Source organism: Lycorma delicatula, chromosome 1, assembly GCF_047948215.1.
Source record: "Lycorma delicatula isolate Av1 chromosome 1, ASM4794821v1, whole genome shotgun sequence".
Lineage (NCBI taxonomy): Eukaryota > Metazoa > Arthropoda > Insecta > Hemiptera > Fulgoridae > Lycorma > Lycorma delicatula.
The window spans coordinates 273,579,648-273,606,753 of NC_134455.1; the positions used below are offsets into that span (position 1 = coordinate 273,579,648).

Genomic DNA, 27,106 nt, shown 5'->3' on the forward strand with positions numbered 1-27,106 from the left:
AACTGTTTGTAAAATACACTATTCATGCAAAGTGGTTACTGCTACAGTTGATAACAAACTTCAGTGTATAAAAGTTACTGTGTTGCCATGGGACTCCTCATGAGGAAAAAATTGCTGAGAGGAAGTGTCTGCTGATTGCAGTTAGGAAATACGAGAGCTACTCACAAGTTTTTGACTGTGCACCACATCCTTGTGGATTGCATAAGTTACATGGCCTTGCGTCGTAAATATAAATTGCCCAGAAACATTCGAAAAATCTTGGGCAATGATAAGGAAATTTTAGACTGGGTATTGCTATTTCTCCAACAGATCAGTATATTACATAGAACTTATTTTGTTTTTGACAGTGGTTAGGTTTTTTTATTATTTAATAATGCTGTTATCCGAGACAGGCCCCTTTACACTCCTCTTGAACTTTGATAAATTTTATTTATGTTTATTTAAATTTTATAATTTTTGTTTTTATCTTAAGTTTATTTTATATAAATTTTTCTTATTATTCCAACTGTGATATTAGTTGTAAGTTTTTGTGATATTTTATCTATGTTATAAGTTGTTTTTTGTTGATATTTTAGTTTTAATGTAATTTTAGTTTTTCTTTTTAGTTATAATATATTATGATTTCAAATTGTGTATATATCTATACAGAGTGACCGAATTGCATGACAATTTCTCGGGAAATGATTCTATAGCCAAAAATAAGAAAAAAAGTTTATAAACTTAGGTCAGAAAATGGTTCATTAGCAAGTTTTGGCTCATTACCACATTTTAGGCTCTCCATTGAGCCTAAAATATGGTAAGAAAAAATGACCTATAAGTTCATTATCATGAAGACCACACCACACATTAAATAAAAAAGTTCATTGGAAATGACTTGTAACAGTTTCATGGGATTTTCTTCCGCCCAAGTGTGAGTGTTTCAGTAATTGGCAATGCCATTTCTTGTAAAAAAAGTGTTCATTAGTAATTAGAATATACTTAAGAAATCAGGATGGTGTTCATATTTTCTAATTAACCATAGACAGAATTTCATATGTTTATCAAAATCAGATGGTAATAACTCTTTTACCTGTGTTGTAGGGAATGGGTATAATTGTCACTCCCGCAACCTTCACCATATACTTGATTAGGAAGTATGAAAGCGATGTAACAACCTTCAGGTGCGTAAGGTGGGAGATACTTGTACCGCATTCAATACTGTTTCTTCAGCACTGGCATTTCTCACAAAACGACCAGCATTGAATTGTGGTTTAAGCGTACATGTATCCTGAACTCACCTCTCCAAAGCCTCAAATGTTTTACAATCCACTACTCTTCAGTCTGGATAATTTTCCTGATATTGACATTCAGTAGCCAATTCGTTTTTATTTACTTTACCATAAATTAAAATGTCTGTCAATTCTATGATTGAAAACAAATTTGTGATATCACCCATTGTGAATGACTGACCGAACAGTAACAGCACAAACCGCTCAAATGAATATGCAAATGCTTGACCTACGCCAACCTATGAAAAAAAAAATAAAACTTTTATTTTTATGATTTAGAAGTATGTCTTTCAGATTTATTTTATAATTTTTAGCATTTGTATATAAATTGTTCTGTTTAAAATCAAATCACATTTCCAATCAATGTCTTTCAGATTTATTTTATAATTTTTAGCATTTGTATATAAATTGTTCTGTTTAAAATCAAATCACATTTCCAATCAGTTTGTGGAGAGGACTGAGCGCAGGCAGCTTTGTTAATTGTAGAGGGCTGGATGGACATTCAAAATTTAAGGATTTCTGTGCCCAAGACAAAGTTTATGTTTCTCACGGGTACGGACAAATTATCATACAGTCGTAACCCCTGTATTAAGTATAAAGGCTGTGTAATCAGCCAAGTTCGAGTTCATAAGTACCTAGGGGTTTTGTTAAATAAGAAGTTACTGTTTAGCACCACATTAGGGAAGTAGTGGCGGACGCCGTCTCTGTGATGCACAAGCTTAGGAGGATTGCTCGAAAGCATTACAGACTGTCGGGCCGTCATTTGTACATGGTGTACCGAGGTGTTTTCAAAAGTATGACTTCTTACATGGCGTCCATTTGAGCGCATAGGTTAGAAAGAAATTGAGCACTTACTCAAAATTAATGGAGTGCCCAGCACAGAGCTATAATTGTATGCACTGGCCTTTTTAAAACAACCTCCTACCGCTGTATTGGGAAAGGCTCTCCCAATTGATTTAGTGGTGAAAATTCTGGCGGCCATGTGGAAATTGCAAAGAGGCTGGGAGGCCGAGGTATTTGGGATGTGGTTTCAAGCCGAGCCTGTACTGGAGCAGAACGGTGATCTGAATGCACGGGTTCTAAATTTCAAACAGTTGCCCATCTCCCACCTGCAGAGGAGGCTTTACAGCCTTGCGATGGAAGCATGGCAGCAAGAATGGCACACCAAATCTAAGGGAAGATCCTTGTATATATTTATACAGGATCTGGGGGGATGGTATGCCTCTCCTTTTTTTTAAGGGCAACGGGAGCTCGAGTGCTTCCTAACCATGTAAATTTAAACCAATATTGGTTTCGGTTCCACCTGGCAGCTGATGTGCATCTGCAGGGAGGTCCAGTCGAACAAACACATGATGTTTGTCTGCCCAGCTCCGGGGGGGGGGGGGGAGGCAGAACTCAGGCTACCCTGGAAATTAGTGGTCAAGGGAAAATTGGCCACTCACCTAACCTTTAAATTGGCCTAACTTAACCTAAAGGAAAATACTCCTACCGCACTGCTGTAGGAATCTAACCGAGAGATATGGCTGGCTACCAGCCAGATTAAGGCTCCAAGCACTTTAATGGTGGTTAGGTACTTTTTGGCATTCAGCAGCCTAGGCATGGCAGCGAATTGCTTTCTTTGACAAGATAAATTAATTATTGATAATCATATATGTTTAGTAGTTGACGGGGTGCGCCTACCGAATTTCGTGATATATGTCAAGTGGGTGGTGGGACACGCGAGTGGGTGGTGGGACACGCAAGTGAGTGGTGTATCGTACAACGCTTATTCCGCTCATGTTTTTAGGTTAGTTGTAGGAGCTAGTTAGGACATTGGTCGCTAAACTGTTTCGTGGCTCAGTAGCCGTTTGTGGCACAGACATTTGGTCTTATGCTTTAGGGCGACCAAATGGGGTGGTGGCAGGAGAAATATCAAGCAAACCAAAAATCAGTTTGTGTGCTTTTTTCTGTACATAAGTTAGCTTCTCAAATTTGTGTTTAATTTTAATAGATGTTATTTACATCAGTTTTCTTAGAATTAAGTTTTCTACAAAGTTAACTAGAATTTTTTTTGTGTATTGGTAAATTAACAATTATTTTATTACAAACCTAAAAAATGTATATTTTCCAACAAAATGTTTTTGTGTTATACCCTGCTTTTCATAAAACCAAAGTGACATAGAGGTCTGGGACCACTTTTATTCAGTTTCTTAGATAAAAAACCATAAGGAAGCCCCAAATTTAATCCAAGAATTTTAGTAAGGTTTAATTTCACAGAGGGAGCAGAAAGCAAGGCTATATGTTTCACAAACTGAAACTCACAAATGAACAATTTTCTGACATGTTTTTATGAAATTTTTGGCTAAAGAATCACCTCCTGAGAGATTTTATTGAAATTTTAATCATTTATATATCACATATGTATAATTTGGAATCACACACACACACATGCGTATATATATATATATATATATATATATATATATATATATATATATATATATATATATAAGCTTAAAATTAATGCTATGTTTTAAGTAATAAACATTTTTTATTTATCTTATTGAAATTTATCTTATTTTATTTGCCATTATTTTATTTTTTTGAAGTGATGGTCTTTCTCAGAAAGATAGGAAAACTTTTTAAAAAAATATTGAAGAATAATGATCTTAGAAAGCAGATTCTATTTGACTTTAATTAAAATTATTTAGAAACTGGTTGTATTTCTTTCATTAAATGTGTTCTTCAAGTTGAGTTTGAACATTTAACTGTGAATGCTGTATTTTATTGATTTTATAAAAGGTTAGCATTGTTCGGAGCTTCTTTGTTGATTATTTGTATTTATTTTAGGGGACACAGTCATCAAACCCACACAATGATTATTGTCAACATTTTGTTGATACTGGACAGAGACCACAGAATTTCATCAGAGATGTTGGCCTTGCTGATCGATTTGAAGAGTATCCTAAACTTAGAGAACTTATAAAACTAAAGGTAAGTTGTGGAAAGGTACAGTGAATTTTTAGTTAAATTAATTTACTGACTTATTCTGTTTAATTTGTAAGCATTTTTGCATCCTTAAAAGTCAGTACATTATTATATAATCAATTAGATGGCTACGAATTTAATCATAATCAGTTCTTCCATACACAATTTTGTATAGGAAATTTCATTATCCTACACAATTTTGTAAAAGGATAAATTTTGAAATATTTTATAAATCCTTTTAAAGGAATTACAAGAATTTGACAGCATTGCTATAGGATTTCTTATTTCCTTCAAAATTTTGCCCTTGTTATTTTCTACAAATTATAATTGAATGTGATAATATACATTTTACAGTTAATTTACTTACTTGCACACGTGTCCTCTGCCATTGATGTAAATGGTAACAAGAAGTTGGTAATTCTTTGTACTGTAGAACTTGTTTTCTCAAACTCTATTTCTCTCATTAACACTCTTAATTAACTGATCTTCATTCCAATGTCTCTCTCAAATAACTTTTTATTTTATGATTTTTTAATGCATGGATTTTCAACCACCTCAAAGATTTTTTGGTCTGTGGACTCAAAAAAAATAATTATAAACATCTGTCTCATTTTTATTAAATTTATATTTTTAAAATAACTTCAAAACAATTAAAATATAAAACTAGATAAATAATTATCTTATTTAATTGCATTGACTTTTTGGTCAAGTTTTGACCAAATAAGTAAACTGCAGTAGTAAATACTGGAGAAATACATTTTAGTGAATATATAACAATTTAAGCATTTTCTAAACCAAACTGGTGTGTCCCAATTAAATCTTTAATAGTATTAGTTTTAAGTGATTAGTATAACTGTTAATTAACAAATTGTTACACAAGAAAGGATTGAAATACAGTCACATAAAAAAAATGCAATAAGAAAATTTTGAAAATTTTCCATAATTCAAAAGTAATGTATATTGAGATACACCCTTTTGGCCTAGGATGACAGTGTAGACCTATAAAAGGGAACCTAAATATTTATAAATGTGATTAAAATATTGTTTGTACTAGATTTTGTTCCTTGAGTCAAGTTAGAAATATTGCCCTGAGTACGAAAAAAGTTGATGACCGTGTGTTAATCACTCTCTAGTAATATTATGGACTAAATTATTATTATATGTATCAGTTGCATCATATTTCATTTAAAAAATGTATTTAAAGATGCAGTTTAATATATAAGGTTTAATCTCTGTGTGTATAGAATTTTTTATGTATACTGTAATAATACAAATGTTTTGTAATAGAAATCTATTATTATTTATTTTTATAGGATGATCTAATTGCACAGACTGCTTCCCCTCCTATGTTTCTGAAATGTGATCTTCAAAGTTTTAATTTAAAAGAACTCAATAACAAATTTGATGTTATTCTTGTTGAACCACCTTTAGAAGAATATCAACGTACAATGGGCGTAACAAATATGCAGTTTTGGTCTTGGGATCAGGTATAAATGAGTTAATTTTACTTTGCAGTTAAAAGATAAAATAAGAATGTTATGTCAAATACTAACCAGAATGAGGATGAGAAGTGTAGTTTTGTTCAGTCTCAGTTCAACCATTCGTGAGATGTGTGGTTAATTGAAACCCATTTACCAAAGAACAACACCGGTATCCGTGATCTAGTATTCAAATCTGTATAAAAGTAACTGCCTTTACTAGGACTTAACACTGGAACTCTCGACTTCCAAATCAGCTGATTTGGGAAGACGCGTTCACCACTAGACCAACGTGGTGGGTTGGTGGTCAGATACTTGCAGAAAGGATACTCCTCATCCATTCAGTAGATTTAACTATTAAAATTCATGAAAACTTCCAGATCGATTAGTGAGACAATTGCTCTGTGAAGAAATGTAATTTAATTGTAACTGTTTTAAAGCCTACAAAAGACAATTATTTTCCACATAAAGTTGTAACTTTAAAAACAATTTACTCTTATTGTCCTATGTGCTAAATTTTCTACATCATTGTCTTTATCACTCATCAATACATTTTGTATTGCAGAGTTGGGTATATTAGTTTTCATGTAGATGATTGTAATATTGGTGATCTCTGCAAACTATTTATACTAAATTAAATATTTATGAAGTACCTTGAACTACATTTAATTTAAATGTGTAATCTTACATGAAATGAAATTCTGACTTTTAACATCAATGTAACTATTCTCTATAAACGTATATTTCAAGCAGTTTAAATGTATTAAAGTTGTATTAACTAAAAGTTTCTTCTTCTTTTATTGTATGAAGCAGTTATTCTTTTATCATAAGACCTGAGATGTTGATTTTAGCTGGTAAGAAAGTTTTAACTACTTTGTTATCTTATTATCCAGACTTTTCACGATAAAAAATATTATATGTAATATCTCTTATTTTATTGTAACAATACTCCTTATTTAATTGCTATTCTCTCAGCTACATTTTGTATTCTGTTATTCATTAAATTTAATTTAATTAGCAAGTCACTTCCTAACACTTAGATGAAGCCCTTTTCAAGTGGATACATGAATAAGCAGATTTTTATTACTGGGTACAAACAAATCTTGTTCAGCTTCACTAGTGTCTGTTAACACAGTGCCAAATTTACTATATGGTGTGCAGTTTCGTGTCATGGGGTGATAGGCCCTTTCTTCTTAGATGATGAAGGGGGCTCTGCTGTTACTGTGATGTCTCAACATTACGGTGACGTGCTAGAGACATTTTTTGTTCCTAGGTTCCATTCTCTTATAAATCTTGACCTTCAGCAAACCTGGTTTTAACAGGATGGAGACACCTCGTTCACTGCCTGACAGTCTATGATAGCAGTGAGAAGACATTTGTTAAAGGATCACATATTCAAGGACTGCTTATATCGCTTGGCCGTCCCAGTCTCCAGACTTTTCAGCTGTGCCTTTTTTATGGGGACATCTGAAGAGCATACTGTACCAGATTAGACCAAGAAACCTTGCCCAGCTCAAGTCACAGATTGAAGAGGAAATCACCTACATCCGAGAGAACACATTATACTGCAAAAATTGTCAGAATCAACTTAGTGAATGTGTATGTGAAAGTGGACAACACTTAAGTAAAGATTTTAAAAAGTAATATATGAGTGAAATTTCCACTCTAGTAGAACATATCTTACATCAAATAAAGGTTTACTAACTAACCTTTAACCTTTTGAAGTTACTACTTTATTTCATTTTTTAAATTTTCTTATTTCTCTGTGCCACCCTATTATCAGTTTTACACTGCTTAAACCCTAACTCTTACAGGATAGCTGCTAGTGTAGTTCTAACCTTTAAATTGAATACTCTTTTGGATTCTTCATGTAATTTATTTAATACAGGCAGTTCATTATGTTTTGCGTGAAACTCTTTAATAGTTCTTTTTACAATGCCTTTATCAAAACTGTCTTAATCCACTAACTGGTTTTGAATGTTATTCTTACTTTTTCGGTGTACTGAATGAGCATGCCGCCGATTTAGATTTAAGAAGATCCTGCATTTCTTTTCAGAGTGTTTAACTTGTGATCTTGAAATCCCACAAGCTGCAGCAGGGTTTTCTTCACAATTTTGAATGTGTTAAATGTTAGTCACCTTCTAATTTTACTAACTTTATACCTAGCTTCTTTCTTCATGAAATCAGATACATTAATAACTATTTTACGAGCTTGACTATGAAGCTTTTTATTCTTAACTATGGATTTAAATTTTTTCACTGTAAAAAATGCAAAAAACTGAACAAATTTATTAATACACACAGTATATTAACTAACACCCCACACATTGCAGAAGAAACAACTATGTAATTCGAACTGGAACACACCAATAATTGAACTAAATCAGTATATAGAAAATGAAAAGTAAACATTAGTATTGAATATTAATGAACAATGTGGGGAAAAACTTACTTAGCTATTTAATGAGTATATATGAAATGACTAAACTATTTATAAATTATTATAATTTGTAAGGTAAAAGTTTATTATTTAATGATGATGTTTATAGTAATAAACATCATCAACAAACACTAATACCCATTACAAGATAACTCAAATGAAATATTTTGATAACCTTTATTTGTATAAAATGGTTATTCATTTTATGACTCACTTGATGGAAGGAGTGTAATAGTAATCTATTAATACAATTATAAACTATTTGTTTTTCTACTGTGTAAAGTAACAAATATTTATGAGTTAGCTAAATATTTATAAGAAATTGTCTGAAATTAAATGGTAATAAATTTTAATTATGGAAAAATCTTTGCTATTTATGAAAATAGATAAAGACTGTATTGCAGAGTAGTCAGTTTCTGAATGAACCTAATATTACAAGAAAAGAGTAATATATGCACAGTGACTCTGCCTCCTGCAAGCAAGCTTTTTTTCATTGTACATACTATACTTTTATTTTTTGAATATTCATATGTCATAAAGTAATATTTTCAGTGCCACCCAGCAATGAAAAATTTAATAAAAAATGAAATTTTGGTTTCACTGAATAATCTGTTAATACTTTGTAAAATATCTTTTTATTTATTTATTTTTTTTAGCTTTGTTTTACACAAAACAAGTACAGAAATTTCATTCAGCAAACAAATTAATTATTGTGTGTTTATTGGTTTAATAAATAATTTATTGATTTGTCATCAGTAATTGACATGTGTAAATCCAGAATCCTATGAAGTTTATAGTTTTCAAGTTCGCTGGTCAAGGCAGTTGCATAGCTATATTTGGCACTACATTTGATGGTTCTTCTTCTTTGATTATTGTTATTTTAAAAAGTTTCTTCTGTTGTAGTTTAATTTCCATTGATGGCATTTCCACCACCATTGGAATTATCCTAGCCATAGTCTAAGTCACTTTTACAATCAAATTTAGCAACCTTTGGTTTTAGAAAATTTTACCTTAGTTTTTCATTCAACTAGGTTTTCCATTTACCTTCATTGATGTCTCTGGTTATAAAGGACCTGGGTTGTGATATTAGCCATATAATTCATTGAAGCATAATTCTACTACCTCACCATTTACCAATTCATGTTATTTATACCACAGTTAACATAGAGCATAATTAAGGGGCTAACAAGATGTGTAGTAAACATACTACTACAATGAGCACTTAGTTGCAGGACTAGTACTCAAAAATAGGGTGCATACTAGTGGATGCCACAAGATCGATTATTATTCACTTCTAATAGGTTTTTCTTTTTTAATTGTAGATAATGCAGTTAGACATTGGAGAATTAGCTTCATCTAGAAGTTTTGTATTTCTCTGGTGTGGATCATCAGAGGGGCTTGATATGGGTCGATATTGTTTACGAAAGTGGGGATTTAGAAGGTGTGAAGATATCTGCTGGATCAGAACAAATACGAAGCATCCTGGACATTCTAAAAATCTCGAATCAAAAGCTGTGTTTCAAAGGACTAAAGTAATTGCTATTCTTTTTATGTTATCTATTCTTCAGGACAAAATTTGGAAAATGTTATTGATCTTAAATTATGTCATTCCTAAATTCATTGATTAATCAAGTTATCAGGTACTTGTGTCACAGATTTTTCAAATCATTCCTTTTTTTGTTTGACTACTACAATTTTTTCATTATATTAAAATTCCAATAAGGTAAAGAAGTCATTAACTAAAATTAAACTATACATTGTTTCAAGTTTAAAATTTTTAATTATCAAGAAAAAGATTACTTTTAGTTACAGCAAATTTATATAAACTATAAATGTTGAACTGAAACTAATTCTCTTCTCTAACATCTGTTTGATGGCATTGTGATGGTATACCATATTAAACAGTTTTGTTTTTTAACTCCAGTAATTAAATTGTCACTTGTACATTGTTTTTTCCATAATTATCACTATTCAAGATATTATATAGTAAATTCAGATTAATGTGAGGTTTGATTATATGATAACCGACAACTCACTAATGTGAATATATCAGAAATTATTTTTTCTGCATTTCAAATTACACGAAAAACACAATATTTGTTTCTTAACATGTGATAATACATGAACCAATCTCTTTATTTAATGCTGAAAACAAATCTGAAGTCTAAAGTTTCCCATCCTGTGTTTTTGGAAAATTTCAAAATTTAGATTTTGAAAACTGTTGATATTGTATGATGCATGATTATAAATGTACATTTTTTATTGTATATGATTATTTTTTGTTTATCTGCTTAGTATATACTTTTTAATCTATTAATCAGTTGTTAACCGTGAAACAATTACTAAATCATAACACAAATCATATATGACATCATTCAAAACAACACAAAATTTGTTGGTTTTATTAGCTTACTGCTTTTAAAAGTATAATCTCTTCACTTAGTGTGATAACTATATTAAGTTAGTGAACAGTGAAGTCTCATAATGCCTCATAAATTTGTAAATGATTTTGACAGTTTTTGTTGCATGTATGGTAAGTTCACTATAAATTACATAAGAAAAACATTTCACCTTTAATTATAAAAGCTTGTAAATTGTACTCTAATATTTAAACACTGTAGAAATATTAATAAACAAGTATAGGAATTATTTCAACTCGACAACAAATTAATGTATCACAGCAGAATTTATCCATTCTGTCTAAAAGCTCCTGCGTTATCTGGTTTACCAAAAATACATAAACCAGACATACCATTTAGATCATTGATACACTTTAAAACTGCTCCTGCATATTTCATTTCAAAAATAGTAGACAAAATACTTAAGATTAAAATTTAATTTACCATATAAGTATAATGTAGATAATGAATATGAATATTAATTTTAAAAAATTACACAGGCTGAACATTAATAAAAATACTAAGATGGTCTCTTATAAGACATAACTAATATGTATCCAAGCATACCAATTAGAGAAACAATATATATTATAAAAAATAAATTATTGGATAATGAAACGGAAAATTTTGTGTACACATTCATCATTATCATTAGAAATATATGCCAACAGAACTATTTTAAGTTCAATAATAAATATTATTCACAAGAGGATTGTTTATGTGTGGGTATGCCACTTTCTTCCACTATGTCACAGATTTATCTACAGAATTTTGAGAGGATCATTACACATGGTATATTACACACTCATAATATTCTTTTATGGGTGAGGTATGTAGATGACATACTTGTAATATTTAACTCTAACATAACATTAGAACATCAAATAATATTAAACAAGCTAAATTTATTTAATAATAAACTCAAATTTATATGAAAGCAGACAATGACAGGACCGTCCATTTTTCAAATATAAACATAAAAATTAATAACAAGAACGTAATTGAAACAAGCATTTATAGACCTACCAACAGTAAATATAACCAACCTTTCATAAAAATTCAAATAACCCATTTTACATAGAAACACTGTACTATGGTATGATAGATATAGCTGTTATTTATTCACGTAATAATGATGTGGTATTAAATAATGAATTGGAATATATAAAAAAATAGCTTTACAGAATGGCTACAATAAATCCCTTATTGATAACATTTACAGGGGATATTTAAAGATATATAATAACAAAGACACTACCCTTATTACAGTGAATGATTCTAAAAATCATGGTAGAAAATATATTTTATACAGTTATATTTATTAACAAAAACACAAATAAAATAGTGAATGTTTGTAATAAAGAACAGTATACAGTTTCTTGTAAACCTGTAAATAATATTTCAAAAAGATTCTTTAATTATAACAATAATTATATTTTTGATAAATTGCAACATAAGTTGCAAAAAATTAAATGCAGACTGTGATTCCATATATATATATATATATATATATATATAGGTAAAACTGATAGATCATTTAAAGCAAGATTCTTGGAACATCTAAGAGCATTTAAAAATAAAACTTTTAAATATGACCATCACTTGATTTCAAATTGACATTTGGAGAAATATTATATTTATAAATATAAAAGTTTCAGTTTAATAAACCACCAGGTAAATTTTAAGCAGAATGATCTGATTAAATTGGTAGGCCTGTATAATATAATTTTAACATGTGACTAATAATATTAATCAGTCATGATATGGTTGACGAAGTATCTCAATGCTAATGTTAATTATAGTATTTTTAACTGATGATGATTCTAAAGGATTTGAAAAGGCCTTAGATTGAAGTTAAGATAAATCTTGCTTTATATGTGTGTATCTGGTGGTTTATAAATTTTAATTACTAGAATTCTAATTTCTATATATGTATTATTTATACATTTATGTATATATATATTAGCTGTTTACTGTTCAAGGTTAATGGCTCTTTTGTTGCAATAGTCAACTATAAAAAAGTTTTAATTAGTAAAACTTATTTGTTTTTAAAGTTTTAATGGTTTCCCACTTGTAAAAATTGTTTTTTCCTGTTCTGTCAATAGCTGATGAGAAGAACATTAAAGTATGAATATTTCTTAAAATTACTTATGGTATACACCAAAGTTTTGAAGTGTTAAGCAAATACTGTTGATCTGTACTAGGATGATATATTTTAATGCAGTGATTCTATGATATGCAATTTAAAAACTAAGTATAAATTGCATATCATAGAATCACTGCATTAAAATATATCACCCTAGTACTAATGTTACTATAATAATATATATGACTTATAACAGTGTGTGCTTGGTAGAATGGTGAGGTCACATAAGTTGAATAGTAACAGTAATTTTTTTTTTTTTTTTTGCTTAAGCAGTTTATTTACTTAGTAAGATTTTATTAAATAACTTTTCATATTTAAATTTTTGGATTTAATAACCTGTTTGTGTCATATTGAACATCTTTTCCATCTCAGGGAATAACAATTTGAAAAATAAAAGGTGTAAACTAAAGATTAAATTCCAACAGATTAAGCAACACTTAATTAAATGAAAGAATGTTGATAGTTTGTTTGAGTGGATTACTGAAAGGAATCCATTGGATAAAAGTTAGCGTAGGTGTGGTAATGGCATTCTATATTTACTAGTATGCCTTTCAAGTGGTTCTTATAATCAATCAAGGAAAAAGAATTGTTTTCAATAGTTTATCTGTTATCACCTTTAATCAGTGTTCTTGTTTCTTGTGTAGGAGCATTGTTTGATGGGTATTAAAGGAACAGTACGTCGTTCAACAGATGGTGATTTCATTCATGCAAATGTGGATATTGACCTAATTATTAGTGAAGAACCAGAATATGGCTCTCTTGAAAAACCAGTTGAAATTTTTCATATTATAGAACATTTTTGCCTCGGTAGAAGAAGGTTAGTGAACTGTTTATTTTTTATTTTTTTTAAATTTCAGCATTATCATAAAATTGTAAATAAATGTATATTTTTTTTTGTTTACTGTATTTTAGAAACTCAACAACAGAGTAATATTGTTTTAAATAAATTAGTTTGAGAATCATTAACTAATTTGGTAATTTATTGGATGAGAGTACTTCAACCTTCTCTCATTAGTTGATGTACTGTCCTACACTGTATGAAAATATTTTTGTTGTCTGATTTGATGATATTTTAGTTTTTTTTTTTTTTTTTTTTTTAGGGAAATTTATCATATATTCTTTTCTTTGCTTCATAGTAAAGGTAGCAAATCCAATAAACTCAATGAAAAACTAGAACCTGTAATGTACTAAGTAATGAAGATGTATTAATCTTTTTACATGTATCACCATTACCAACAACTGCTTCTTTTACTTAAACACAATGTATTGAAACTTACAACAAAAGTATATTATATGTTTGATTCTTTGTTATTAAGGATTCATTGCTTAAATAAAATTTGTAAAATAAATAAATCATAAAATAAAACTTTTTATTGTTTTTTTAATTATGTGTTAAATAAAACAGTAATCAGTAAAATAAAACAGTAAAATTGATATGCTGGTATTTTTTCATTGTAAAAGTGAAATTGTTGTTAATTAAAACTGCAAGTTGATGAAATAAATGGTAAACTGTCATAGTGAGGTACCTTGAGAGAAATGCCCTAATTGCCCATGAACAATATGGTTTCTGCCAAAGTAGATGGTCTATCAATCATGTATCTGTCATTCAAAACGCCTTCCTACTTTGCCAGTGTCTTGTTGCTGTATTTTTTGATATGCAAAAGGTGTATGACGTGGCTGGGAGGAGACGACGAATCCTGAATTCATTTATACAGTTAATTCAGGATTCCTGAATGGGGTATACCCTTGTGAGCTGCATGACAGGGTATGCAAGGGAATCTCCTTGCATTTATGTTAGCAGGGGTTTCCTCAGTAGTTGGTCCTTTAAAGTTCGAGTTGGAACAACTGTATCCAAAAAAATGTATAGTAGAAAATTGTCCTAAGTCCTAAGTGCTAGGTTGTTTGCTGCAGCCATAAATACTAAAACAAACTGCATGTAAAACCCATTTTGTATTCAATGTTTATAGATGATTTTTCAATTTACGCTTCTTGTAGGACTTTAGCTATTAGTGAGAGATAGATTGCTGCAAAACACAATAAACCATTTAGAATTGTGATGTGAAACGACTGGATTCATGTTTTCCCTGGAGAAAACGAAATGTATTTGTTTTCTCCAGTAAAGGGAACATATTAATCATCTGTTTTTACATGGTGAACCAGTTTGTGAATCATGCACATGAGTTAAGATTTTTTTGGATTGTGGTTTGACCGACTGATATGGGTAACACATTTAAAGGAGCTATTTAATACTCTCTGAGGAGCTGATCTGAGTGTCATGTTGTGCACTTCTATAGAGCTCTGGTTCCTTCCCTTTGACTACGGCTGTGTAGCTTCTTCATCTGCTCAGGCCACTACTCTTGCTACAGGTGCATTTCATTCAACATTCAAGCCTTGAGGTAAGTCTACAAGTGGACAGTGTGAGCCATCTGCTCCTCTGTAGCTCACTTTAGTATAACCAAATCAATCCTACCTTTGATGCGTTGTTCTCCAACCAGTATCTTATTCAGAATGGGCAAGAGCTACTGCCCCGTTAGGCATCAAAACTCACCTTTTCTTTTCTCTTTGTGTACAATTACTTCCAGTACCTACTCAATATTACCCCCCCTTGGCAGCCTTCTCTCATAAATTATTGTTTTAATTTTCGTTAATATAAAAAAAGTATGCAAATCCAGTTCTTATAAGAGTTTTTACAATAGTATATACAGATGGCTCACATTAATTCTGTTGGCTGTGCTTTTGTGGTTTGCAATAGAACATACATGTTTGGCCTTCTTCATGGAGCTGTATGCTATTTACAAGGCCTTAAAATATACATAGCCCAACATTGCAATACATGCTTGTCTGTTCAGATTCCATGAGCGCCTTGCAGGCGATTAGTGACTTGTATTCTAGACACCCTGCTTCTGTGAAATATTTGTCTTTTATCTCTTAAATGACTCAGCGTAATACATCTGTGAGCTTCTGTTGGATCCCTAGTCATATTTGAATTTCAGGAAATGAGCATGCTGATCATATGGCAAAAGAGGACTGTTTGCAGTCTCCTTTCACTAATCATGTTGGGTCAAACAATTTTATGTATTTTCTTAAGAGGATAGTTCATGATGGATGAGTGGCAGAGTAATTGGAATGCTACCATCAACAATAAACTTCGTTCAGTTAAGGACACTGTCATCATAGGGCTCTTCAAGCAGGAATAACAATCAAGAGGTTATTATTTGCCAGACTCGTTCATGGATATCTCATGATTCAGACTGATACACACATTTGTGTTTGCTACAACTGTCAAAAAACAGTACACTACATTTGTGGACTGTATCTGTTATGCGGCATTGTGTCAGAAGTTTAAACTAGGAGCTAACATCCTAAATATCTTAAGGCAACAATTTTTTGATGTTATCTCAATTTCTTGAGGTTGTGCTTCTGGATTCATTTGATTACTATAAAGTCTCTGTTTTTGACTTACAGCATTTTTTTTGTTTTGAGCTAGATGTTTAATATTTTTTTTATTTTGGTTTTATTCTGCATTTAGCATACCTCATAGGCATTTTACACCTGCTTAATTTTTAAGGTAAATTTTAATTGTTTTTAAATTTTGTTTCTTGAGCACTGATAACACCTTGTTGTGCACCCAGGAAAAAAGTATAATTGAAAACCTGTCATATAGTTATAATTTTGATTCTTTGAGAATAATGCAAGACAGCCGTCCAATCTGTTGAGGAAGTTTCCAATAAAGTTTTTTGGGGAGCATAACTTTTGATAAATCTTTTATTTAAAATCAGATCATAGATAGTAAGCATATAGCTGTTTGAGGAATATATCTTTTTTTAAGCTTGATTTTACTGCCACAGTGTATCGGATAAAGAAAAAGATTTTTTAGTGTATGATAATGCCATGCCTGACCGAAACTCGAACCCAGGATCTCCAAATAAAAGGCCAAGATGTTACCACTCTGCTATGAAGATTGGCAGTATTAATTAGAAAAGTTTTAGATTTATAAAATATTGTAAATTTAAGAAATCAGCTTTTAAGTTATTCTTATATCTAAATGTGATGGAGTCATCAAATTTATTCCTAAATATATATTATGTGAATGCTTATTGATAATACTATGGATGTTTATTTTGATACCGTATAAATTCAATAACTTAAGTAGTTATTGAATTTATACAGTAATAAATGGTACTAATATTTTATAAATTTTTTCCCTTTTTTATTGTTACGTATAAGGAGATTGATAAAGGGTGTTTTATACATATGAATATAGTATTAAAATATAAATTAAACATCTGTCAAAGCGTAAAATTAATGATTGTATCACTTACCTGTGTGAGAGCAAGATGCTTTCATTATATTCTTAACAGCAGTGTCACTCAAAACATAAATTATAAAAATATTCATTTATATTGTGTATATCCACAAGAACTATATTTGTATTTTTTAGTTGCTTACTTAGGAAAAATTTATTATTTTGTTTAGGTTGCATCTGTTTGGTCGAGATAGCACAATTCGTCCTGGCTGGCTAACTGTTGGTCCAGAATTGACAAACAGTAACTTCAATCCTGATGTTTACGCCAGCTACTTTACACCTTCTACTCTTACAACCGGTTGTACCGAGAGAATAGAAGCATTAAGACCTAAATCACCTCCTCCAAAAGGAAAAGGAGCTCCTGGAAATAGAGGAAGAGGTGGTTTTCCTCGTGGTCGAGGGCGAGGACGATAATGTTTGTATTTGTTATTCTTTGTGATATGTACAATAATGGTATTCAGTGAGATTATGTTATCTAAAGAATAATATTTTTATGATAAAATCTAGACTAGATTCTTAACCATTATGTGTGCATTGTTTTAAAGCAATTATGGTTTTAAAATAATCAGTGTTATTACAGAAAACAAACAATGTTATAAAATGTTAACAGAAATTTAAGTTCTATCAATCCTGTTTCCTTACTAGATAATCATTAATGGTCAACAGAAATTATTGGTGGTTTAGTAGTTTTTCTACCTGGATTTTATATTAGCATCAATATGTAGTCATTAATATTTGGCAAAATTGTGAAGAACTGTACCCATCATTATTTAACAGGTTTTCTACAAAAATTAGTTTATTAGACATCATTATAAGCAATTATCATTTTATCTTTAATTCACATCCTTCAATTTCCAGAATTATTCCAATAATTGATCCAACGCTGAACAATTTAAAGGTCTTCAGGTCATATGTCATATTTGTTAGTATTCTTGTATATTTAACTAAATTCTGGATCTGGCTTCATTTAAATAAATGTTGCACACAATATGCACTTTATATGCAATTTTACATTTTTTTTATTTTATATGTAAATTTTAGTGGATGTAAATTTTTTTAAACCACAGCACTTCGAAAAAAGTGATAAAAAAAATGTTTCCTTTTTCTGTTTTTTTTTTACACATTTGATATATTTTAAAATTATCTATACTTCAAATCTATGTCTTTAGATCTTGGAACAAGTCTATTGTTAAAGTGGTGTAAGAACTGTTTTCATGTACTAATTTGAACTGTTGTTAAAACACCTATTCTCATCCAATAACATCATGTAACTTCCACTTTATAGTAAATTAACAGTTGAATAACTAACTGAAACATGCTCATTTGATAGATGTATGAATCTTATAATCCATCCAGGATTTACTTATTTGTAATGGACTGCTTTCTGGAATTGATCACGTACCACCACTGTAGTTCTAAATTGTGTAGTTCAACAAAAATAAATAGGCATTATAGAAGTATGTTTCATGCCTAATGATAAAATTTTTTAACACTTAGTCACTCAAATTGCTGCAGATATGTGAATATTTACTGGATCCATATGAAAGGTTCATATGTGGTGGTGGAATAGTGCTATATAGCAAACAGTTGCATATATTTTTATGAAAGCTATAATGATTTATTCATTTTTTGATGGGGATCATATAATCTACACCACTTCATTAATTTTGCTTAAATGTCTAACTTTAACTGCTCTATCAAAAAATCCATTAAAATTGTTAAAATGGATTTGCTACCAGTAACTAATGGCACAGTGTTTTTCAAACATATTAATAATGGTTACTGTGTTTTTGTTAGTTTCTAAACATATCGTAACATAAGCTCAATCCCTGTATAATGTCCATGCACCTTGATCCCTTTGGTGATGTTAGCATATATGTCATGTTCATGTTTTAAAGTTTAAAAAGTGTTTGAATATAAATTTGATGTAATAGGTACAATTTCTATTTTTTCCATTCATGAATCTCTACCAGTTATGGTTAGTGGCCATAATGACGGTTGTCATCACTTTTATAATGTAGCACGTCTTGTCATATGGTATTTAAAATAACATTGGAAAAGTGATAAAAAATTGGGGTGGCTGATAAAAGATACAAAATAAAATACTCTTGCAATTAAGAAATAGGTATACATAAGACAAATTTTGTATCCTACAAATAGAAAAAGGCTTTTATTATTTCAATATAAATTCTAAAGTAACTAAATAAAATAATAATCTACAGGTTTTAGTTATTTTTACTACATTACTTAAAATGAAATAGTACCTAAGCACAGTTTCAGTAGATGGATTAGTCAAAGGTATAATTTCAAAATACATATTAATAAAAAGAAATAAAAAGAAACTGTCTTTATAGTCTGATAAATTAAAACTGTAAATAATAGTATCATAACTCTCAAACGCAAACCCTCTGTGGTTTAATTGTTCCCTTCCTCTTTTCCCTCCGCATTTTCTTATTCTTTATTCTTCTTGTAAGAAAGATCATGTGAGTTGGGTCAACTATACTGGTTCTATTTGTAATGTTACCCAGGCACCTTCTGGGCTCAGTGAAATGACACGTACCTACAAATGTTCTTGTATGTATTTTGTTGGGGATTTCTTTTCTTTTTAAAATCTATTTAAGTTTAATTCAAGCACTCCTGTAATTCCCTATGGCAAGTGTATTGCAATTAAGTATATTAATTAAGTGTATTAAGTTCATGCAATAGTACTACAGTATACACACATGCCTTATTGCATAATGTTGCTTAAATGATTTGGATTAAAAAGTATTAATGCAATTCAGATAACAAATAATCCTACTGATAGTTTTCTACATCTGATACTTTTTATGGTTGCCAAGAAAGGAATAATGTGATCATAGTTAATTTTGTTAAATATGTAACCGTACGGTACCAAAATATATTAATTTTATAGCTGTGAGAAAAAATGATAGGTTTATAAAAACTTAAAGCAATATAAAAATATTATTCTCGTTTTCTTTTAATTATCAATATGGATTAGTGGTTAATGCAGAAGTTATTAATGGAAAATGATAAGACAAAACTTCAATTTCAAATTTATGGCAAACAAATTAAAAAAATGTAAATAGAAAATATAATAACAGGTACTTAAAAGTTCTGCATATTTGGATGGTAAATAAAATAAGTATATATGATGGCCTCAACACATTCTGTGAGACATTTGCAAATGAGAATACACAACCAAACTGCATTGAAATATTGACATGAAGCAGCCTAATGTCAATTGCATAAGCTGGTAAGCCATGTGAATTGAAAAATCTTGTCAATTCCAACAATAGAAGATGCAATTGGAGTGATATTTGTTGGTAACACACCAAAAAGTTTCACCTTCAAATATCAGGAATTAATGAATATAATATCACAGAAATAGGCCAGTTCAAAAAAATAAGTTTTTCTTACTGCAATGGAAAATAATATAAACAATGAACCACAAGCTAGTATGTTGTACTATGAACCAATTAAATTAATTAGCTATGCAGGGAAATATTCAATACTAGATATTAGATATGAAATACTATGATACTAGATTAGTATGAAAGGATGAAATATATCCAGCATGTGTAAACAGAATGTCTGAGCTGCATTTAGTAAAAGTAGCAATGACAAAGTAGCAATAACTTCTGACTTCCTTCGTATAGAAATATTGATAACATAAGTAGATAATTTTTTAAATTGCCATTAAAATAGAAAATGTCATTTAGTCAACGGCATTGTAGTCCTGTTTATTTGAAATTTTGAATGAGGTGATGAAATATGCCCAACATATGTTTAAAAATTTAATTTGTACTTAACAAAAGAGATATTTAACTGAACTAGTAGTTAATAAAGCTAGAGTTTTATCAAAAAAGATTTTGTAGAAGAGCACAGTTGATTTGAAACTTAATGACCAAGAATATTGTGATAGTAGTAGATGATGAACATTATTCCTCAGATCTCTGAAAAATTTGAACACATTGAAAGGAAAGAATATTGTGTACTTTCTTTAAGAAATAAAATACTATAGCAGAACTATATTGTAAATTTGTATCAAAAGTCACAAAATATCAACAAAAATGCCATTTTGAAAATGAGAATAAAATGTCAAATTAGATTGATTGGCATCACCACCACAATCAGTATTTTGGTGCTGTGTGTAAAATTCATAACCTAACTTGATTACCCTAGTGACGTGGCGTTTTTCCTTTTTGAAACTGTATATTGTTTCATTTAGGTTTTAAGTTTAGTGAATTTATTATTGTGTGAACTATCATGTTAATGTAGCAGGCAATTTTAGAATAATGGCATCATAAAATAGATAATTTATCAGATGTTAGATTTATTGGTATGAACAATAAAGTGTGAATTAATAGAATTTGCCAGATTTTCTTCATGACAGCAGGTGATGTATACGTCTCATCACCTAATGAACGCAATTCTGACTTATCAGATGAGCCTGTAAGAATTTCTGCTGAGGGTTTTTATAAAAATTTAATATAAAAATTCAAGCAATTAAAAAGAAACAACATGTTCCGCTTTCTCTTATTAGACCAGTTAACAGAACTTTTTATTATGACAAAATTTTTGTCAGGAAACCATTGTGGGATATTTTGAAGTATGTTTCATAGATGAAAACATATACAGCAGTGTTAAATATGTTTGATGTGAGTTCCATGCTGCAACAATTTCCCACTGCTCCTTATACTTCACTACCAGCACCATCTCACTTGGCTTGCTTGCATGGCACACTCGCATGTAACACTTGAGGTTTGGGTGCATTTAAACAAATACTAAAATCCAGAGGAAACTTAATATAGTAGTCATTAATTACTACCTTTTTTTTTTAGAATCTATGATGACTCAAGGTCTGAAAGTTCAGGCTTCCTACCATTTCTGTTGCATATACAGCAGTGTTAAATATGTTTGATGTGAGTTCCATGCTGCAACAATTTCCCACTGCTCCTTATACTTCACTACCAGCACCATCTCACTTGGCTTGCTTGCATGGCACACTCGCATGTAACACTTGAGGTTTGGGTGCATTTAAACAAATACTAAAATCCAGAGGAAACTTAATATAGTAGTCATTAATTACTACCTTTTTTTTTTAGAATCTATGATGACTCAAGGTCTGAAAGTTCAGGCTTCCTACCATTTCTGTTGTCTTGCAGAATCAAGGCTATGAAGAAGTTCTCATCTGCCACCTCTTAATCGCCCATCTCAAGTAAGCTTAGGAAGCTTCAGTAGAGATCTTTGCTGTTTTGGGACCACCCTGGGATATATTTTCCACAAAACCCTCTAGGGATGCACTTCTTAGCGGTACTTGTTACTGCTCCAATAAATCTGCTATCGTTTTTGCTGATTGGTGGTATCCAGCCTAGGCATTTATCCAGATCCCTAGAAAAATTTTTCCAATTAGCCTTTTTGAAGTTCCATCTAGAGCGGGGTACAGAGGTCACAAGTGGAATTTGGCTACCTGCCTCTATAACAACTGGACAGTGCTGGCTGTGGTAAAGTCACAAAGAACTTGTAAGGTGACTAGCAGCAGCCAACTTTTGCTGTCAGTTAAGGTGAAACACAGATCCAGGTTATACTCCTGGAAAAGTAAATCGGTCTTTAGTATCAAAGACAAGACTAAGATTCTCATTCTCTGCCCACCTCACCGTTTGCATCACAATCCCTATATTTCCACTAGTCGTGGTGGCTATTAAAATTACTCAACAGGGTGAGGTCCATGAGACAGTGGTTTATAGATATTGGACTGTTATACTTCCGATTTTAACTGCAACATTATGAATTTCATTACTTGTGGAGGTGGAGATGAGAGTGGCGTTTTCTATATCTATATCACATCTAATGTAAGTAAGTAGAGACATCGTGTGCATTATGGTATGTGGCACTAAGTAATCCATATCCATATCCAAGATTTCTTGTTGGCAAATCCCCCAAAAGGACCGTTTGGTAATCTGGTGACATGGTCAGCAGTTTGTAATTCTGTAGACTTGTATCTGTGTGGTCAGGAGAATCTATCTTCTTGGTTTGTCTGATCGCCAGTATCTGCTAGCTTGTTTAGCATTACCAGAGTGCACCACGTGGAGGCAAACTAGCTTTACATCCCTAAATGTCAAAGTCTGATAAAAGCAGCCTATAAATTTTATTCTGGGATAAAGATAAAATATGGTCACCTCATATCATAGCATGATATGCAAATAACATCATGCTCAGTAACTCTTAACTGAATGGTTGAAGGGGAAACAAAGAGCCATCTAAGGACCACTTCACTGCTAGTTTTGTATGACAAATATATTTGGATTTTCATTCAAAAACAGAAGTTCATAAAATACAGATGTATCCTCAACTCTAGAGTCAGTACTACACTGGAGGAGTTACCAGTACAAACTTAGGATATTCTTGAAGAAGGCATCTTTTTATTGACTTCTAAAGTTAGTATGAAAGCAATTTTATTGCGTAATGGCACTAGACAAGACCCAGATAATCCTTTAAAAACAAGTCCTAAATTGAGTGATTGTAAGCTAATCAGCCTGCAAATTAAGAAACTGCTTACAGACTCTACTTCTGACAATAAACTTACGCTGCCATGGAAATACTTCAAAGATGTCAATTGGTGAATTTTTAGGCAACTGAAAAGATAAGTTCACAAAACCTACAAACGTAGGATGTAGTATGTAATTAAAAATTTATTTCCTATACCCCTACCTAGACTTTTTTACTGAAAATTTGGGCTCTGTCAGTGACGAGCAAGGAGAGCATTTTCATCAGGATATGATGGAATCATCAGCATCCTGGAATGACAGGTGGATACTGTTGGTTTTTAGAGAAACTCATCTACAAGCGAAAAACTTTGTCAACATATTTTAAAAATTAAATGTAAGACAATTCTAATGATATACACTTTTAAAAACAGTTATTTTAAAATTGTATTAATGTATTTCAATTTATCATATTTATATGTATTTTTATTTATGTATTATTTAATTTTTTTGTTACACAAATTTTTTTTTAAATATTGATTTCACAGTGATTATTCATTTATTGGTAATTAAATTTTACTTAAAAATCAAGTCAAAAAATGAAACTAATACCAAGCGATTCAACTCAGGGTGAAAAATGCTTGCTCGTTATCATCATCCAGTAATTGAAACTTTGGTTGAAGTCTCATTTCATATACTATCACGTTTGTCACCCAGCATTTGTGACTTCTATCTGACTGAAATACATCCCACCTGAAGTTAATTTTATTCCAACTACAGCCAGCAAGTTTGATATTACTTCTGCAGCTATGGTGTTAATTCAAAGTCTTAGCTGTACAAGATCAGCAGGCATACATAAAACCTGATCTATAATGAAACCCCACAAGAAAAATCTGTATTGATGTGAAATGTTGATTTATCACTAAAAATCTGTATTGATGTGAAATGTTGATTTATCACTAAAAATCTGTATTGATGTGAAATGTTGATTTATCACTAAAAATTGCATTGTCTATCATGTATTCTCTGTAACTGTACCAATCATTTCCACACAAAACAGCATTTTTGTCGTCGTCTGGATTGCTTTCTCTGAGTTGTTCCACAACAGCTTCAGGGATGTATAGGTGTCCTGGTGATTTGGTATGTGTAACAAAACAATGAAGGTTTGGTGCCAAGACTAAATTGTATGATTACTAACAAAACAACAACTTGCCTCAATGAAGGTTTGGTGTCAAGAATGACTACTAGGATGCTCCCTACCAAACAATTTGCAGTTGCTGACTGCAAATCATGAAATCAAAAACACATAGTAAGCATGTTCCTCACCAGTAAATCACCAGTAAATTTATCCATTTTTAAGTATTAATGAACTATGTGAGTCAAAACTTGACTTGACTCTAAATAAATTTTTAATATGCTTTTAAAGATGTGTTACATTTTAGTTGTGTTAAACATGTTGAAATTCAAGTAACAAACAGAATGAACAAAAAAAAATATTTTTTTTATTTTTTATTCATTATAACATCCATTTACTAACAACTAAAATGCCAAGCATAACTAACGCAGCACACTATAGTTAGTGAGTTTTTCTATTCGAGTTGCTAGAGTAAAATAAAAGAATGAAGTATGCCAACAAAAGAAAATTAATATACAATAGAATATAAAATTACAAACTATTACTGTTAGGAATATAGTTCAATTATAGAGATCACTTTTTTATAATGTTGATATTCAAGATTTTAAATTATTATTATTATAGGAATTCTTGTTTACTGAAATATTTTTTTTTACATGCTGTTTATCTCTATTTAACATTATTTTAAATCAAATGGATATTACCAATATTAGTCTTGGATTAATTATTTAGTAATTTTTGTATAGCTTCTTTGATATCTCTCACAACCAGGTCAATATCTTCTCTTGTAGTATTACGACCTGTGCTGAATCGAATTGCTGAAACTGCAAGATCTTTTGGTACTCCAGAAGCAATTAGAACCGCTGAAAAATGTAAATTGAACTATATCAATTAATCTTGTAAATCTAAAATGTGATTATTCTGTAACATAAACAATGCACAGTCCAAGAACTAAAAAAGCTGCTTTGGTGATTTTTTATTTATTTGACAATGGTAAGTTATGCTACTGACAAGCCTTTCTTTCAAGTTAGCTAATTAATTTTAATAAGGTGTCAGCTATGAAAGTGAAATATTATTGTTGAGCTATGCCCATATAACTGTGGCTGCATCCAAAATATTTGTTTTTTACTCTTAGTTTAAAAAATCTATTTTTAAATTACAAATGACAACAAGATTGTGGTTATAATGATTTGCTGTTTCTTTTACTCATTTATTAACTTTTATACATTTCCCAACCAAACATGCATTTGCTATTTGCTATTTGCATTTACCATTTCCCAAACATGCATATGCTACGTTTCTATATTGTAATTAACTAAATATTTTTTTGTAATGTATATATTAATTTCTACAGAACAATTTTTCTTAAGGGAATAACTTAACAAAATTAATAATTTAGAAAAGTAAGATACAGTTGTGGTCCACCAATAATAATTTAGTGTTCAAAACGTGATGCAACCTTACAAAAGAATGTTTCATTCTTTGTTTTCATGTTTAATTGAGGGTTACACATTAAAACAATTTACAATGTATATGCAGTAGAGAATATTTATTGTCTCCCAATATATTATTAGATGTGCCAGTTATGCCCAGACCCAAAATGCCTTCACATAAAATTATGATGTGGATGTGATGTACCAAACAAGTACTCCATCAAGTGGCTGTACGACATCCAAGAGCTAGGGAATGTGGCAGGTGCAGCTAAAAGTGGACAATCGAAAGTGCTAACCACCAGTTGATTGACGTGCAAGCTGCATTGTTCTGTTAGTCCCAAGAAGTCTCTGCAACACCTACTATAGTCTGGTCTCTCCGTAGATAGTGCCCACATGACACTGCTCAAGTATTTTAATAATTTATCTGTACAGAATTCATGTTATTCACGAGTCAGTGGTTCATGTCATCTGTAATACCAGATGGGGAAGAACTCGATGATTGGTTTTGCTCTGACGAGGCATGGTTCTACCTTGATGGATGGATATGTGAATGCAAAGAATTCATGCAGTTGGTGTATTGAAAATCCACATCAGCTGCACGAGTCTCCTCTGCATGGATAAAAGTGGGTGTTTGGTGTACAATATTATGTGAATCTTCTCTCATGGCACAATGAACTGTGAGCGTTACATACAGATGATACAATAATTTTTAAACACTATACCTGCAGACTGGCTACTACAGTACATGTGGTTTCAGAAGGACATTGCTACAGCTCATACAGCCAACAACACTATCTTACACAAGTGGTAAGTGAAATTACAATTATTACAGAGTAAATTACAATTATTGTAATTTACTCATTTTTCCATAAGGTTGCATCACTTTTTGAACACTAGAAAGCCTCAATTTGGTTCAGCATATAAAATTACACAAAAAACCAATAACAAGTGCTTTCTCTTCCTGATATGGTAGTACAGTAGCTAGCAAAAATAATATAATTTACAGGTGCTGCCTTTGCCTAAATTCTCTATTGTTTAAATCCATA

General features: G+C 30.9%; 2 protein-coding genes across 10 annotated transcripts in view; one reads left to right on the forward strand and one right to left on the reverse strand.

The window, feature by feature from the left end:
- The window catches only part of Mettl14 (methyltransferase like 14), a 35,834-nt gene extending 18,021 nt beyond the window's left edge, over positions 1-17,813 (forward strand). Inside the window, exons 3-7 of the mRNA XM_075377971.1 lie at positions 4,098-4,241; positions 5,549-5,722; positions 9,476-9,685; positions 13,343-13,515; positions 17,175-17,813. Of these exons, the coding sequence (XP_075234086.1) occupies positions 4,098-4,241; positions 5,549-5,722; positions 9,476-9,685; positions 13,343-13,515; positions 17,175-17,418 (945 nt within the window). The 3' untranslated portion in view covers positions 17,419-17,813. The remainder of the gene's footprint in view (positions 1-4,097; positions 4,242-5,548; positions 5,723-9,475; positions 9,686-13,342; positions 13,516-17,174) is intronic.
- A 7,159-nt stretch (positions 17,814-24,972) lies between these two features.
- LOC142331838 (selenocysteine lyase-like) overlaps positions 24,973-27,106 on the reverse strand; it is a 45,968-nt gene continuing 43,834 nt past the window's right edge. For all 9 annotated transcript variants that reach the window (XM_075377976.1, XM_075377973.1, XM_075377979.1 and 6 more), the window contains one exon: positions 24,973-25,490. In XM_075377976.1, the coding sequence (XP_075234091.1) occupies positions 25,348-25,490 (143 nt within the window). In that variant the 3' untranslated portion in view covers positions 24,973-25,347. The remainder of the gene's footprint in view (positions 25,491-27,106) is intronic.